Here is a 17,966-nt window from a genome sequence, read left to right as displayed (position 1 = left end):
AAAATTCAGAATAAAGCAGTCCCTAGACTACCTTTCCCCAGAAAAGTAGTCAAGGCGCACATTAAAAAACATTTTGTAATGTATTAACAGGAGGGCGTAACATTCTATTTTACGACACTGACTTGTATCTAACTTTTTTCTTTACAGATTAACAGTCTGGGGAGTCTATGCTCACGAAGTGGGGCTCAAAAACCCGACTGGGACCTTTTTTTAAAACCAAGTCTGTGCAGAAAATTCTATCTCAGAAGGGGAAAAGGACGTAATTCTTAACGCTATTTTATGGGATCGAGAATAGACTGGGTGAACTAAGAAAACCTAAGGAAGACAAACCTCCAGGCGTCAAGTCACTTTTCCCTACAAGAAGCTCAAGGCCGGATCACTAACACACGGGCTGAGCTTACAGCAATGCCACCAACCGACGAAAACTGCCCCCACACCACATGGCCTCCTAGTATCACCAAACCGGTGAGGGTCTCTGGGAAGAGACATGTAAGAGAAAGGGGTAGGAGTGGTGGTGGCGATATCCTGTAGCAAAAAAAGGAACCCCAAGCCACTTTCAAGTCCAACCCTCGCCAGGACAACATCTTCAGGCAGTCCACAGCCCAGCTTGCCGTTCAGAAAAGAACGAATACAAAATGGCGGCACATCACGTGATAAACGCGATGACATACTACGGTGGCCCTCACGGAAGGACCGCCTTAACTTCACTCCCCAGAATCACATACACTCTGTTTCCCCCCCTTCCCTCCCCCGCCCCCGGCCTGTTGTAGATCATGCCGCCAGTGGCGGCCCTTACGGCCGAGGAAACGGTAGCCTAGGGCAGTTCGCCGTTAAGTGACACTGATTCTCCCCTATCCATCTGACCCCTGAGAAAGAGACACGTACCCCGCAGGGTGAAGGGTTGGGAAAGGGGCTAGTGAACTCGGATCCACCCCGGGAGCGGGGGGAGTGGAAGTTCCCGCCCCGGACAGCGGCGAGGCGACAGCCACAGGTAAGCGAGGAGGGGCGGGGGTGGAACGTGCTCCAGTAGCCCTGGGTAGGGGGAGCGCTGGGACATGGTGCTGGCGGGGACGCCCAGGTGGGGCGCGCGCCGGGCCGGGGGTCGCGCGCCGAAGGCAGCAGTGGAGGAAGGGCGCGGAGGGAGCGCGGCGGAAGGGGGAGGGGCCGCCGCTGCCTGGGGCTGTCAGCGTTCCCCCGCCAGGCGAGCTTCCGGTTCGCGCGCCTTTGCTCTCCGCCGTGCCCTTTGAGTCTCGCGTCTTCTACAACCCCTGGCTCCAAATTAAAAGAAAAATAATAAACCGACCCCCCACCCTACCCCCACCCCCGCCGCCGGGTAGCTTTAGCCTCGCGAGCCGCCCCTGCGCGGTCGAAGGCAAGGGTTCTCCGTTGGAGGACTCGGGACTGGGGCCGGGAGCCGGAAGGAGGGCAGCTTGGCCTTGGGCTCGGCGTGTCGTCATCCGAGCAGCGCCCAGGACCAGTTGACTCCGCTCTGGGCGCCCTTTGCATTCACTAGGTTAGGAAAGACAGAAGGGTGTTTTTTTTCCCTCTGGACAGATCAAACCGAGGAAACTTTACCTTTGATTTTCTCCCTTATCATAAAAGTAACCACAGTTTCAACAACGCTGTGGCTTAAAATTATTGTAAGATGTCCAGTAATCTTTCGTTAGCTTTTGCGGGGTATTGGGCTAATAATCTGAGAGCCCTTACACTTCTGAAGCTATTTGACATAGATTTGACAAGCGTCTTTGTCAAACTGGCTTCACGTATGATAAGAGTTTCTGGGGTGTTTATGTTTACAAAATACATTTTATTCTGAGAATTTGGTTACCAAAAGAAATATGCAGTTCTGTTAAACTAATTTTTTTTCTGTAGACTTGATATTATACAGTTACCTCAGTGTCTCAATTGGAATCAATACTGCTTTCTAAAGCCGAATGAATGTTTAGGGATCTGTTTGGTCTGTGTTGTGTCTTTGCAGTACCATTATATACCGGTAGGTGGTAGTCCCTTTTGAAAATCTTTTTTCAGAGGTTATACCACTTATTTACGAGTTTACATCTTTGGGGAGTAGAATATTCTTGTGCCTGAATGGTACCATTTTAAAAGCTGGAATGAAGTCATTGTCTAAAGATATATATATATATAGATATATATATTTCAAACTGTTTTATTTACACACCATACAAACCATCCAAAGGATATAATCAATGGCTTTTGGTATAATCACTTGCAATTTTTTCTTTGACCCACCCATTGTTTAAGAATGTGTTGTTTAACCTCCATATATTTGTGAATTTTCCTATTATCCACCTGTTATTGATTTCCACCTTCATTCCATTATGATCAGAGAAAGTGCTTTATATGATTTTAGTCTTTTTAAATTTATTGAGACCTGTTTTGTGACCCGGCATGTGGTCTATCCTGGAGAATGATACATGGTAACTTGAGAAGACTGTACATCCTGCTGGTTTTGGGCTGTAATGTTCTGTATCTGTTAGGTCCAGTTCATTTATCATTTTATTCAAGTTCTCTGATTCATTATTGAGCCCTGTGCCAGTTTGAATGTATTATGTCCCCCAAAATGCCATTATCTTTGATGTAATCTTGTGTGGGCAGATGGATCTTTGTTGATTATATTGTAATTCTTTGAGTGTTTCCATGGAGATGTGACCCAACCAACTGTGGGTGATGACTTTAATTGGATAGTTTCCATGGAGGTGTGGCACCACCCATTCAACATGGGCCTTGATTAGTTTACTGAAGCAGTATATAAGCTCAGACAGGAGTGAGCTTGCTACAACCAAGAGGGAGACTTTGAAGAATGCACAGGAGTTGAGAGAGGAACTGCGATTTAGAGACTTTTTGGAGACGGTCTTTGAAAGCAGACTTTTGCTCTGGAGAAGCTAAGAGAGGACAGACTCCCCAAGAGCAACTGAGAGTGACATTTTGGAGAGAAGCTGTAGACTAGAGAGGAATATCCTGGGAGAAAGCCATTTTGAAGCCAGAACTCTGGAGCAGACACCAGCCACGTGCCTTCCCAGCTAACAGAGGTTTTCCGGACGCCATTGGACATCCTCCAATGAAGGTACCCAATTGTTGATACGTTACCTTGGACACTTTACGGCCTTAAGACTGTAACTGTATAACCAAATAAACCCCCTTTTATAAACACCAATCCATTTCTGGTGTTTTGCATTCTGGCAGCATTAGCAAAGTGGAACAAGCCCTGTGTAGATGTTCTGTCTATTGATGAAAGTAGTGTATTGAAGTCTCCAACTGTTATTGTAGAGATTATTTCTCCCTTCAGTTTTGCTGGTGCTTGCTTCATGTGTTTTGGGGCACCCTGGTTAGCATAAATATTTATGATTGTTATGTCTTCTTGGTGGATTGCCCCTTTTATTAATACATGATAACCTTCCTTGTCTCATAACATTTTTGCATTTAAAGTCCATTTTGTCTGATATTAGTATGGCTACCCCAGCTCTTTTTTGATTACTGTTTACTTGGAATGTCTCTTTTTTATCCTTTCACTTCCAACCTATTTGTATCCTTGTGTCTAAGGTGAGTCTCTTGTAGACAGCATATGGATGGATCATATTTTTTTTATCCATTCTGCCAATCTGTGTCTTTTGATTGGGGAGCTTAATCCATTAGCATTTGATGTTATTATTGTAAAGGCAGAACTTACTTAAACTATTTTATTCTTTGGCTTGTATATGTCAAAACTTATTTTTGTCTCCCTCTTTACCTTTTTAGTTACCCTTACTGATCATCTTCATTTCTATCCTCTCCTCCAAGCCTCCCGTCTTGGTTTTTTTTTTTTTGGCAGTTTTATTCACACACCTTATGATCCATCCAGAGTGTGCAATCAGTGGCTCTTGCTATAATTGCAGAGTTGTAAATTCATCACAGCAGTCAATTTGAGAACATTCTCATTGCTCCGGAAAAAAAAAAATTCCGTACTCCTTATACCTACCCATTATTGACACTTAATTTCGGTATACTGCCTTTGTTATAATAGGTGAAAGAATATTACAATGTTACTGTTAACTATAGTTGTTAGTTTGCATTAATTGTGTTTTCTCCTATATGCCACCCTGTCACCCTGTCACTAGCCCCTTGTAATGCTTCTTATTGCATGCATCATGACTTCATTCCTTCTCACAACTGCGTAATATTCCATCGTATTTATATACCACATTTTGTTTATCCATTCATCGGTTGATGGACACTTGGGCTATTTCCATCTTTTAGCAATTTTGAATAATTCAGCTATGAACACTGGCATGTAAATGCCTGTTTGCAACCCTGCTTTCAGTTGAGTACATACCTAGCAATAGAATTGCCAGATCATATTGAGTTCTATACTTAACTTCCTGAGGAACTGCCAAACTGCCTTCCAAGGCATCTGAACCATTCTGTATTCCCACCAGCAGAGAATAAGTGTTCCTGTTCCTCCACATCTGCACCAGCCGTTGTAGTTTTCTGTTTTTCTTTGATAGTGGCCATTCTAGTAGGTGTGAAGTGATATCCTATTGTGGTTTTGATTTGCATTTCCCTAATAGCTAGTGATGTTGAGCATCTTTTCATGTGTTTTTTAGCCATTTTTATTTCCTCTTAATAAAAGTGTCTATTCATGTCTTTTTCCCATTTTTAAATTGGGTTATCTTTTTATTGTGGTGTTTTAAGATTTCTTTGTATATTCTGGATATTAAACCCCTTATCAGATATGTGGTTTCCAAATATTTTGTCCCATTGAATAGGCACCTTTTCACTTTATTAAAGTTCTTTGAAGCACAAAAGTATTCAATTTTTGGAGTAAAATAAGTCAGAGAGCCCCTTTATCTGTTTCTTTTATTGCTTGTGCTTTGGGTGTAAGGTCTAAGAAACCACCTTCTACTGCAAGAATTTGAAGATGCTTCCCTACATTTCCTTCTAGGAGTTTTATGGTCTTAGGCCTAATGTTTAGGTCTTTGATCCATTTTGAGTTAATTTTTGTATAAGGTGTGAGATATGGGTCCTCTTTCATTTTTTGGTTGTGGGTATCCAGTTATCCCATTTATTTATTGAAGAGACTGTTCTGTCCCAGTTGAGTGGACTTGGCCGCCTTGTCAAAAATCAGTTGACCATAGATGTGAGGGTCTGTTTCTCAACTCTCAAATGATTCCACTGGTCACAAATATATCTTTCTGCCAGTGCTGTGCTGTTTTTTTTTTTTAATGCAATTTTATTGAGATCCGTTCACACACCATACAGTCTATCCGAATTATACGATCAGTGGCTCCCTGTATCATCACATAGTTGTGCATTCGTCACCGTGATAAATTTTGGAACATTCAGAAAAAGAAAGAAAAAGGAAAAAAGAAAATCCAAAACATCCCATAACCCTTATCCCCACTTCCATTATTGACCCCTAGTATTGGTGTGGTACATTTGTTACTGTTGATGAAAGAATATTAAGATATTACTGTTAACTATTGTCCATAGTTTGCAATAGGTACTTTTTTTTCACATACCACTCTAGTATTGACTCCTTGTAATAGTGTCATACCAAAAGTTCACGAAAGAACTTTTTTATATTTGTACAATTAATCACAGTCATCATCCACCGCACGTTCCACTGTGTTATACATTCCCATGTTTTTACCTTCAGCTTTCCTTCTGGTGACAAACATGAATCTAAACTTCCCCTGTCTACCACATTAACTCACAATTCAGCACTGTTAATTATACTTACAATAACTTACTACTGTCACCTCTATCCATTTCCAAATGATTAAGTTTGAACTAGTTAAAAATTCTGCACATATTAAACAACTGCTCCCCATTCTCCAGCCTCGTTTTCTCTTCTGGAAACCCCTATTCTAGATTTTATATCCAAGAGATTACCGTTAACTGGTTGATATTAGTGAGATCATACAATATTTGTCATTTTGTGTCTGACTTATTTAACTCAACATAATGTCCCCAAGATTCATCCATGTTGTCACGTGCTTCAGGACTTCATTCCTTCTTACTGCTGAATAATATTCCAGTGTATGTATATACCACATTTCATTTATCCATTGATCTGTTGATGGACACTTGGGTTGTTTCTGTTTTTTGGCAATTGTGAATAACGTTTCTATGAACATTGGGGTGCAAGTATGTGTTTGGTCCCTGCTTTCAGATCTGCTGGGTATATAATGAGTAGTGGCATTGCCAGGCAGTAAGGCTGTGCTGTACTTAGCTTTCTGAGGAACCACCAAACTGCCCTCCTCAGCAGCTTCACCAGCAGTGAATAAGTGTTCCTATTTCTCCACATCATCTCCAACACTTTTAGTTTCCTGTTTGTTTTAATAGCAGCCATTCTAGTAGGTAGAGATAGCTCATTGTCATTTTGATTCACATTTCCCTAAAAGCTAGTGAAGCTGAGCATCCTTTCATTTGCTTTTTAGCCATTTGTATTTTCTCTTTGGAAAAATATCTATTTGTGTCTTTTGCCCATTTTTTAATTGGGCTGTTCATATTTTTATTGTTGAGTTGTAGGGTTTCCTTATATATTCTGGATATCAAACCCTTATTAGATGTGTGGTATCTGAATATTTTCTCCCATTGAGTCGGCTGCCTAGTCACCCTTTTGACAAAGTCCTTTGAAGCACAGAAGTATTCAGTTTTGAAGAGGTTCCATTTATCTATTTTTTCTTTCGTTGCTTGTGCTATGGGTGTAGGGTCTAAGAAACTACCACCTATCACTAGATCTTGAAGATGTTTCCCTACATTTCCTTCTAGGAGTTTTGTATTACTGGCTCCTATATTTAGGTCTTTGATCTGTTTTGAGTTGATTTTTGTATAAGGTATGAGGTAAGGGCTCTCTTCATTCTTTGGATATGGATATCCAGTTTTTCCAGCACCATTTATTGAAGAGTGTGTTCTGTCCCAGTTGAGTGGACTTGGGAGTCTTGTCAAAAATCAATTAACCATAGATCTGAGGGTCTATTTCTGAACTCTCAATTCAATTCCATTGATCAGTATGTCTGTCTTTATCCCGATACCGTGGTGTTTTGACCACTGTGGCTTTAAAATATGCTTTAAAGTCAGGAAGTGTGAGTCCTCCTATTTCATTCTTCTTTTTCAGGATGATTTTGGCTGTTTGAGACCTTTTACTGTTTCAAATAAATTTGATGATTTTTTTTTTTCCATTTCTTTGAAGTAGGCTATTGCAATTTTGATTGGGATTGCATTGAATCTGTAAATCAGTTTGGGTAGAATTGACATCTTAACAATGTTTAGTCTTCCATGAACACAGACGTCCTTCCATTGATTTCGTTTCCTTGATTTCTCTTAGCAATGTTGAGTAGTTTTCTGTATGTATGTCTCTTATGTCTTTGGTTAAAGTTATTCCTAGATATTTTATTTTTTTAATCACTATTTTAAGTGGAATTTTTTTCTTGATTTTCTCCTCAGATAGCTCATTACTAAAGTATAGAAACACTACTGATTTTTGTATGTTGATCTTTTATCCCGCCACTTTGCTGAACTCACTTTGCTGAACTCACTGTTAGCTCTGCTAGCTTTGTTGTAGATTTTTCAGGACTTTCTAAATATAGGATCATGTCACCTGCAAAGAGTGAAAGTTTTACTTCTTCCTTTCCAATTTGGATGTCTTTTATTTCTTTTTCTTGCCTAATTGCTCTAGCCAGAACTTCCAGAACAGTGTTAAATAACAGTGGTGACAGTGGGTATCCTTGTCTTAATCCAATCTTAGAGAGAAAGCTTTCAGTCTTTCACCATTCGAAAGGATGTTGGCTGTGGATTTTTCATATATATACCCTTTATCATGTTGAGGAAGTTTCCTTCTAATCCTAACTTTCAAAGTGTGTTTCTCAGATTTTGTCAACTGCCCTTTCAGCATCACCCAATATCGTGCTCCAAACCTCTCTCTCCTATCTTTTCCTATATGTCTGTAGTGCTCCCTTTGGTATTTCCTGTAGAGCAGGTATCTTGTTCACAAACTCTTGGCATCTGTTTGAGAATATTTTAGCTTCCCTTGTTTTTGAAGGACAGTTTTGCCAGATATAGAATTCTTGGTTGGCAGTTTTTCTCTTTCAGTATCTTAAATACATCATATTACTGCCATCTTGCCTCCATGGTTTTTACTGAGAAATCCATGCATAGTCTTATCATCTTCCCTGTATGTGATGGATTTCTCTTCTCTTGCTGCTTTCAGAATTCTCGTTGTCTTTGACATTTGATAATCTGATTATTAAGTATCTTGGTGTAGATCTATTTGGATCTGTTCTGATTGGGGTATGCTGCACTTCTTGGATCTGTAATTATATGTCTTTCATAAAAGACAGGAAATTTTCAGTGATTATTTCCTCCATTATAGCCTCTGCCCCTTTTCCCTTCTCCTACTGGGACACATATGACACGTAAATTTATGTGCTTCATGTTGTCATTTAATTTCCTGAGATGCTGTTTGTATTTTTCCATCCTTTTCCCTATCTGTTCTTTTGTATGTAGGATTTTGTTCTATCTGTTCTTTTGTATGTAGGATTTTGTATGTAGGATAGGAATCTTCCAGGTCATGAATCTTTTCTGCTGCCTCTTCAAATCTGGTGTTGTATGTCTCCATTGTGTATTTCATCTCTTGTGTTGTGCCTTGCATTCCCATATGTTCTGCCAGTTGTTTTTTCAAACTTCCAAGCTCTTCCTTATGTTCACCCAATGTCTTTGTTATATCCTTCATCTCTTTTGTCATATCTTCCCTCAACTTGTTGATTTAGGATATTTGTTTGATTGATAATTAGTTGTTTGAATTCCTGTATCTCGGTTGAAATGTAAGTCTGTTCCTTTCACTGGGCCATATCTGTGTTTTTCCTAGCGTGATTTGTAATTTTTTGTTGTCTGGGCGTCTAGTTTCCTTGATTACCCCAATCAGATTTTCCCAAACCAGACGGGCCCAGGTCTCGGGGAGGCCGTATTCAGGATCAGGTTTCCTTGAGGGTGAGACCCAGCAGATTGTCAGACTTTCCTGTGAGGCCTCTAGACTCTGTGCTTTTGCTATCCTGCCCAGCAAGTGGCACTGTCAGCCCACATTTTCTCACTGGTGTAAAGAGGTGAGGTCCCTTTAATTCTCAGTGGACCCTGTCCTGACCAGGCAACAAGGGTGTCAGAAGCCAAGCTTAAGTTGTTTCTGGTTCCCTCCCCCCAGGGCCTGGGGTCTGAATTCTGTGAGGGTAGCCACTTGAACTGGGACCTTTTCTTAAAGAAGATATACCCTTTAGGGAGTTATCTTCTACACTTGAATTCCTCCTTTGTCTCTCTGACTCTGTTAACTCCACCCTTGCCTGGGTCAGTGCTGACAATAGAAAAATGCTTGAGGCTTTCTCTAATGAGCTACTTAGAATGAGAGAAAAAAAAAAGGAAAAAGAAAGAAAGTCCTTTTTCAGAGCCAGTCCCCAGGCCCCTAGTTTTGCTGGTCTACCAGTGTTGGTAGCCGATTCTCTGTACCTCTTTTCTTGGGACACAACCAAGTTGTTTTCCACTATTCTGTGCTCAGCTGTCTCCAAAAGGCTCTGTGTATATATATATATATATATATATATATATATATATATATATATATATATATATATATATATATACTTTTTTTTTTTTTTTCTGTCAGCCCTGCCTCCTCTCTGCTGGGAGGAACCTCAGGTTCCTTTCCTGCTTGCTCTGGTTTTATCTGTGCTTGTAGCTTGTATTCAGTAGTCCAAATTTGTTAATTAAAATCACAGTTGGAGCTTGGTTGAATTACTTTCCCTTGCTCCAGATAACCTTGCTTCTTTTTTCCACAGGGAAGTGTTTCAGCTCAGTCTGCCGTGCTGTTGGGGGAGCAGTACCAGCTCCGCAGTTTGGGGAGCTTTACTTAAAGTTCTGTGCTGTAATCTCAGCTGTTCCACCCATTCCAGGCTGGTATACAATGTGTGTCCAGTCACAGATGTCCCCCAACAGTTGTTCCAGATTATTTGCTAGTTGTTCCTGACTATTTATTAGTTGCTCTAGAGGACTAACTAAATTCCACCCTTATGCCGCCATTTTGCCAGTCTAATATGGGCTATATCTTCTTGTTTTTTAGTATGGCTTATGATTTTTTGCTGGTATCTGATTATCTTGGTGATATTATTCTGAAGGTTGGTTTCCCTCTCTTGTCTAGGATTTTGTTCTTGATTTTGTTCATGCTAAAGCTCTTCTTTGGCACTTGTTTGGTCAGTATTTCCCAGCTAAAACAGGGCCAGAGACCCACTCAGGGGGTGCAGATCAGTTCTAAAGGGCCCTGGGGGGAGAGTCAGGATAGCAGCTTCCCAAGACTGCACTTTCCTAGCCTTCCTAACAGATGGCACTCTTCAGCAACCTAGTTCCCACATCCCTACAAAATCAGGGTATTTTTAGCCCTCTGTCTGTTCCTCCTCTGGTGCAGGTGGAAACAGTGGTATGGTGGGCACCTGTCCAGAAAGGGCCAAGGCTACAGGACCCAGCAATCCAAATTCATAGGAGAACAGCTGGATCAGAGCTGTGCCGCGTCACCCTCTGTTCCTGGGAAGGATGGCTTCCCTGGCCCTCCCAGTCCACAGTAGCCTGCCAGGCAGGAACTCAGCCAACCAGATGCTGCTTGCCTTATGGTTGGGGGGTGGGCGCCAGGTTCTGTGGGCCAGCGAGTCACTCACTGCAGTTCTTTAGTTTCTTCATCCCGCTCTTTCCTGGGTTCTCATGGTACTCATCTGGTGTTCAGAGCTGCAGAACTGCTGCATCAGACAGCTTCTGCCTATCCTCTGTGTGTTTGTTGGAGGAGTGAGCCCTGCTACCCCCTTATTCCACTATCTTCCCGGAAGTCCTCCATTTGCCAGTTTTAAAGATCTTATAATTACCTCTTTACACACCCAGAGCAGATTGTTATGGGAATGTATTTAGTCCGGATAAATAGAACACAGCAGATTGCTCTTATTACCCTGAGAAAGTGTGCATGTTAAGAAAATAAATGTTTGAAGATTTATTGAAAATGAAGTTAGAAAGCAATTTTTAATTGACTTTTTTTTTTAATTTGACTTTTTTTTCTTGTAGTTGATTATGGAAGCTTCGCACAAGAGTAACTCTCCAGAGACAGCACCTCAACCAAGTTCAGCAGTTCAGGGAGCTCATATCTCTCATATTGCTCAACAGGTAAAACAGAGACCAGCAAACTATTGAGCTTGTTAAGAATATTTTACATGCAGGTTAATCTGTTGTTCAGATCTCTAATTACTAACGTTTCATAAGGGAAACAAGCAAAAAATACTGAAAATGTTGTAATAGGAGGAAAGAAGGTGAATTTGATTAAATAGTATCTTGTTAAGTTTACTTTTCTTTTACACAAGTATGTTTAGAATTGTTTTAATATATATATACTCCTCAAAACTTGAAGTAGTTTTCATTTTATATGGTGCATGATTTATTGTTTTTTTTTTTTCCAGATTAATTTTGTTACTGTGTAAGAAGTATGAAAAATCATTTGGCTAATTTGAAACAGAGACTGCTAGTTTCAAGAAGTGAACTATTCAAGTTTACAGGTTTATCGTGGATATACAGGCATACCTTGTTTTATTGCGCTTCACAGCCATTGTAATTTTTAGCAGTTGAATATTTGTGGCAATTGTGTCAAGCAAGTTTATCAGTGCCATTTTTCTAACAGCATGTGCTTACTTTGTGTCTCTGTGTCACATTTTAATTAAGGTATGTACATTGTTTTTTAGACATAATGCTATTGCACACTTAATAGACTACAGTGTAGTGTAAACATTTATATTCACTGGGACACCAAAAAATTCGTGTCACTCTTAATAGACTGCAGTCTAGTGTAAATGTTTATATTTACTGGGACACCAAACAATTCGCGTCACTCATTGCGAGAACCACTGTATTGTGGTGGTTAGGAAGTGAACCTGCAATATCTCCAAGGTATGCCTGTATAGGACCTATTTTTGCTGAATTGGAAATTAGGCATATTCATTAGAAAATGTAACTAAATTGACAGGCATGCATATTGCAGAACTGATCTTTTTTTTTTTTTAGTAGCAAATATGTTTAAATATTTTGAAAGAGTATACATAGTTAATGTTATAAAGGATCTGTTACTCTGTTGTTCGAGTTCCTCCTTATCACTTTCAACTTATCTTTGCCACTCACAAAGGTTGTTTATGTTTCTGGCTTCCCAGTCATCAAAATGACTCATTTCAGCACCTTTTTTGTACTTTGTATCTTAGGATAGGGGGCACTGAGTTTCTGCTTTTGACCATCAGAACAGATTTCCAGGGCATTGGTTGCTGGGTTTTAATTTCCTGGATGTGAGATAACCAAAATTTTAATTACAATTAAAAATGAGGACTAAGATTAGAATTTTAAACATTAGAAAATTTTAGTCAAGACAGTTTTAGAAAGGTAAAATTTAGGGTTATGTGGCTGCCTCTGTCCTGCCATTCTTGCCATCTAGTCATTTAGGCAATTAAGAATACATTGAAGAAAGGGCACAGGAATCTTTAAGAAAGAGCCCTGTCATGCTACCACAAGTCTGTATAAAAAATATTCCCCCAATTTTTCCCCAGAGGGACCTGTGGACATTTACTATAGTAACTGTACACTGGGGAAAGGGGAATACCTGGGTCAAAGTAGGTTTGCATTAATGTTGGAAGGATAGTAGTACATGTCTATTGTTTTCTCCAGGGGCTATGTTATTTCTCCTGCTGTTTATCACAATATAGCCTAAAGGGACCTTGCTTACGGAATGTCACACTGGTCGACCATGCTAACTAGATGTGCTGAATAGTAAGTGGTGAGTACTTCTGCTGGAGAGTGAGTGATAAACCTTATAAAAATTCAGGAGTCCAACACATTGGTAAAGTTTTTTTACAGTCACAATCATCTGGTCTTGTTGGAACCTCTGTTCTATGGTAGAGGACAAGTTTGTATCTTATATGCCTCTACCACTAAAGAAGAGGCACATATGAAAAGATGGCTCATGTCCACTTTGTTGGGTCACTTGGAGGGATTCCAGTTTACTTGGGGCCCATAGCAAGATAGAGCTCTGTAGCAAGTCTAGGCTCTGGTGTGAGTTGCCCTGCTGCTCGGGCAGAATAACACTGCAGATCTAGTGGTACTAGAGTTGTCTGTGGTAGATAAAGATGTGGTATATAGTCACTGGCAATCTCCATTAGGAGGGTTGCAGCACTATCCCCTAAGGTTCTAGAACAAATACATGTATCTGGTTTTCCCCTGGGCTCTTGAAAAGATTGAGTAACTATGGCATATTAAGTTATTATATGAACAGAGCTGCTCATCGTGTGCTGAATATTGTCAGATCCACTAAGTCATAAGGTTCTGTTACAAGAAAGCAATGATATAGTTGGGGTCAAGCTGGAATAAGTATAGCAGTTACAAGTGAATTACATAAACAAGCAGCTCAGACTTTCTTGTCACTACCTCTTTTGCCCTGATGCCTTTTCCTCAATACACATCTATGGCCTCAGGGTGGTTTTCTTACAATTAACTAATAAAGGAGAAAGAATCTTGGTTGTATAGATCAGATAATTGATATCTTATTGCAAGCTGAAAATGGACTGTTACTATACAACAACCTCACTCAGAAGTGTCCATAAAGAACTCCCAGTGGGCAGAGCTGCAAGCAATATAGTCTACTTTGTTTTGAGGGAGAAGTGGCCTAAGGCCATGTATATGGATTTCTGAGCCATGGTGAATGGCTTGGCAAGTGGGTAAGGGATCTGGATGAGCAAATGAGGAGGATTAAAGGCAAAGATATCTTGGGAAGAGGCATGTGGATGGACCTACAGAACTAGGCACTAAGTATGTTGATCCTTGTGTCTCAGGTTAATGCCCACTAAAGAATTTTCATAGCATAGAGACTACTCATCAACTAGTTACACAAGGCAAACTCATCAGGTAGCTGTCAGCTAGTCTCTCTCCTCAGCCACCAGTGGGTTCAAGGACGAAATAGTTTTTGTGGCAGGCTGTGTGTGACTCTCTGTCACCAAAACTGATGTAACAGTTGCTTCTGCTGAATACTCAACCTGTCAGCTACAGAAACTTGTCACTCAGTCCTTACTAGGGGGAAGGAGACCAACCAGCCAGTTGGTGGCCGGTAGATTAAATTGGACTCCTCCTCTCTTAGGAGGAATCATGATTCATTCTAAACCAGAATTTTTCATATACCCCAGGTGTCGGATTGCCTTCCCTATCTGCAGTACTTCTGTCATCATCACCATCTAAGGGCTTGCAGAAGAACTCATTTACTGTCATGGAATCCTGCGTAACATTATCTCAGACTGAAGGACCCAATTTGCATTAAAGGAATATAACACATGCATGATAACAGAATGTTCTAGGCCTCCCATATATCAGCTGGCCTAATTGAAGGATGGAATGGCCTATTAAAGATTCAGTTAAGGCACCAACCTGGGCACACCCTTCAGGATTGAGACATATTATTCAGGATGCAGTATATGGTGCTTTTTTTCCCCAATAACCAGATTACACAGATCCAAGAACTAAGAGGTAGAATAGGAATGATGTCTGTCACCATGATTCCTACAGTGACCCACTTGTAGGATTTGTACCTCTTGTTCCTGTAACCTTAGGCTCTGATAGGTATGAGGTTCTGGTTCCCAGTGGGAGAATGTTTTCACTGGAGAACACGGTAAAGTTTTCATGGAACCAAAAGCTATGATTGCCACCTGGTAACTTTGGGTTCCTCATATGGACCAGCAGGCAAAAAAAAGGGCTTAATAAACTGTCAGGGGTAATTGACCCTAATTATAAGAAGAAGCTAGAGTTGCTGTGACATAATATGGGCAGAAAGGAATCTGTAACTTGAGGGGGTTATATCTGTGACTTGGGGGAATTTGCTGTGATATCCCTTGATGCTTTGGTGTCCTTGATTTCATTGAAAAAAGCAGTTGCAGCAACTATGGCCTGACAACAGCAAGGCAGCACTTAAAGACTCAGTCAGATCCCTCAAGGGTAAAGATGTGGGTAATCCTACCACGTAAATCACCTAGAGTAGCTGAAGTGAGAGTGAGGAAAGTCTAGAATTGGTGGTAGAAGAGGGAGATAGGAATATCAGTTTCAGCCTTGGGCTAGCTACAGCAATGGAGACTGTAGCTTGTTCTATTAACCAGCCTATATAAATTTTTTTCTAAAGATTGTGGCTCATCACCACCTTGAAGACTAGATTACAGAGTGAACTAAATAAGGAGCACAAGTAAATTTGAGTGGACCTAGCATCTCTGGGAACAACCTCTGTCAGTGGGAAGGAGGTGGTGTAGAAGCTTATTGCTGAAATGATCCACCCTCCCTTTCTTTCAAGTGGATAATTCTGGGGCAAATTTTTTATGCTTCACAGGCCTGGGCAGAATCAGGTCCCTATTGCCTACAGTGGTGTGCCGGTTTGAATGTATTTTGTCCCCCAAACGCCATTATCTTTGATGTAATCTTGTGTGGGCAGATGTATTAGTGTTGAATAGATTGTAATTCTTTGAGTGTTTCCATGGAGATGTGACCCACCCAACTGTGGGTGATGACTCTGGATAATTTCCATGGAGGTGTTACCCCACCCATTCAGGGTGGGTCTAAATTAAATCACTGGAGCCATATAAATGAGCTGACAAACAGAAGGAATTCAGTGCAGCTGAGAGTAACATTTTGAAGAGGAGCTACAGCCAAGAGGGATACTTTGAAGAAGGCACATAAGCTAAGAGAGGAGCTGAAGCTCACAGAGACATTTTGGAGATGGCCTTTGAAAGCAGACTCTTGCTCTGGAGAAGCTAAGAGAGGACAAACACCCCAAGAGCAACTAAGAGTGACATTTTTGAGGAACTGCAGCCTAGAGAGGAACGTCCTGGGAGAAAGCCATTTTGAAACCAGAACTTTGGAGCAGACTCCAGCCACGTGCCTTCCTAGCTAACAGAGGTTTTCCAGACACCACTGGCCATCCTCCAGTGAAGGTACCCTATAGTTGATGACTTACCTTGGACACTTTATGGCCTTAAGACTGTAACTGTGTAACCAAGTAAACTCCCTATGTAAAAGCTGATCTGTTTCTGGTGTTTTGCATTCTGGCAGCATTAGCAAACTGTAACAAGTGGTAACCTTGATTATACACTATTATGTTGGCTTTTCCTCCTTTCCCATATTACTCTTCTGGAACCCTCACCCCTCCTTCCAAATAAACCTGCTTATACTCAGTTGTCATCTCATGGTCTGCTTTTGGGAGACTCAAACTAAGACACATGGTGGAACATATGCAGACGGAGTTAAATGATCTAAAGTACTGGTTCTCTAATTGTGGTCCATGGACTACTTGGGGGCCCTGAAATCCTTTCAGGGGTACACAAGTTCAAAACTTTTTATATCATTAAGATTTACTTGTCTTTTTCACTAGGTTGACGTTTGCGCTGATGGTACAGAAGCAATGGTGGGTAAAACAGCTGATGCCTTAGCACAAATCCATGCAGTGGCAGCAAACTTCACTAGTAGTCATTGTATTCAGAGTAACTGCCACTCATTTGCAGTACAAAATCCCAGTTTCACTTAAGAATATCCTTGTGAGGTAGTAAAAATTTGTATTATTAATTCTTGACCCTTGAGTGGATGTCATTTTAATATTCTGTGTGATGAAATGGGAATTACAGATAAATTATTTCTGTATACCAAAGTACAATGGTCATCTTGAAGAAAAGCACCTGTATAACCTATTTGATTAGCAAGTTCTTCTAGTTACTTTTTTCATAGAATTCCATTTTTATTTGAAAGAATGGAGAACAGGTTAAACAAGGGTTATTTAAAATAAGATTTGGGGTTTTGGCAGATATTTTCTTGAAAATGAATGATGTGGTCATCTTACTTCAAGGAAAACCACTGGTGGTATTTGTTTCCAGCAATGAAATTTGAACTTTGAAACAAAACTTAAAATTTTGGAAAAATTTTGTTCACCTTCATGAACTTGACAGCTTCTCAGTGCTTACAGACTCTTTAGTTAGAAAATCATGTCACAAAACCACGCATGGGTATTAGATCCATTCTCAGTACAAGATAGAGCAATGGATTTTTTTTTTATTAAATTCAGTTTTATTGAGATATATTCACATACCGTACAGTCATCTATGGTGTACAATCACCTGTTCACAGTACCATCATATAGTTATGCCTTTATCACCCCAATCTATTTTTGACCATTTTCCTTACACCAGAAAGAATCAGGATAAGAATGAGAAATAAAAGTAAAAAAGAACACCCAAATCATCCCCCCCATCATCCCACCCTATTTTTCATTCCATCTTTGTCCCCATTCTTCTCATCCATCCATACACTGGATAAAGGGAGTGCAGTCCACAGGGTTTTCACAATCACACTGTCACCCCTTGTAAGCTACACTGTTATACAGTCATCTTCAAGAGTCAAAGCTACTGGGTTGGAGTTTGATAATTTCAGGTATTTACTTCTAGCTGTTCCAATACATTAAAACCTGAAAAGTGTTATCTATATAGTGCATAAGAGTGTCCACCAGAGTGACCTCTCGACTCCATTTGAAATCTCTCAGCCACTGAAGCTTTATTTCGTTTCATTTCATATCCCTCTTGACCAATGGATTTTAATATAACCGAATATGTAAAGTTCAGATTGTATTTTGCAAATAACCTTTATGGAACCACAGTTTGCCAAGTTTTGATGTTGCGTCAAAGAAGAATATCTCCAATACTTGAAAGGGTTATTAAAACATGTCCTTTTTGTAACTACTTATGTGAGACCAGATTTTCTTCATATACCTCAATTGAAACAACAAATGACCACAAATTTAATGTAGAAACAGATATGAGAATCCAGTTATCTTCTGTTAAATCCATGCAGTAAGGAGATGTGCAGATATGTAAAACAATGCCATTTTTTCTCACTAA

The 17,966-nt window shown here is 40.3% G+C and overlaps 1 protein-coding gene across 4 annotated transcripts in view; it reads left to right on the top strand.

Annotated features, from left to right (window-relative positions):
- The first annotated feature begins 729 nt into the window (after positions 1–729).
- The window catches only part of ATF1 (activating transcription factor 1), a 108,957-nt gene continuing 91,720 nt past the window's right edge, over positions 730–17,966 (top strand). For 2 of the 4 annotated variants that reach the window (XM_037846104.1, XM_037846105.1), the window contains exons 1-3: positions 731–991; positions 11,089–11,187; positions 12,724–12,832. Coding sequence is in view for 2 of the 4 variants with exons in the window: in XM_037846106.1 (XP_037702034.1) it covers positions 11,095–11,187 (93 nt within the window). In the remaining 2 variants the exon portion in view is untranslated. Of the gene's footprint in view, positions 992–11,088; positions 11,188–12,723; positions 12,833–17,966 lie in introns of all 4 variants that reach the window. The other 2 variants (XM_037846106.1, XM_037846103.1) reach the window with 2 other exon arrangements.

This window comes from Choloepus didactylus, chromosome 8 (assembly GCF_015220235.1).
Source record: "Choloepus didactylus isolate mChoDid1 chromosome 8, mChoDid1.pri, whole genome shotgun sequence".
NCBI classification, from domain to species: domain Eukaryota; kingdom Metazoa; phylum Chordata; class Mammalia; order Pilosa; family Megalonychidae; genus Choloepus; species Choloepus didactylus.
Note: the sequence above shows the minus strand (reverse complement) of the source record. Positions and strands in the feature narration are given on the sequence as shown.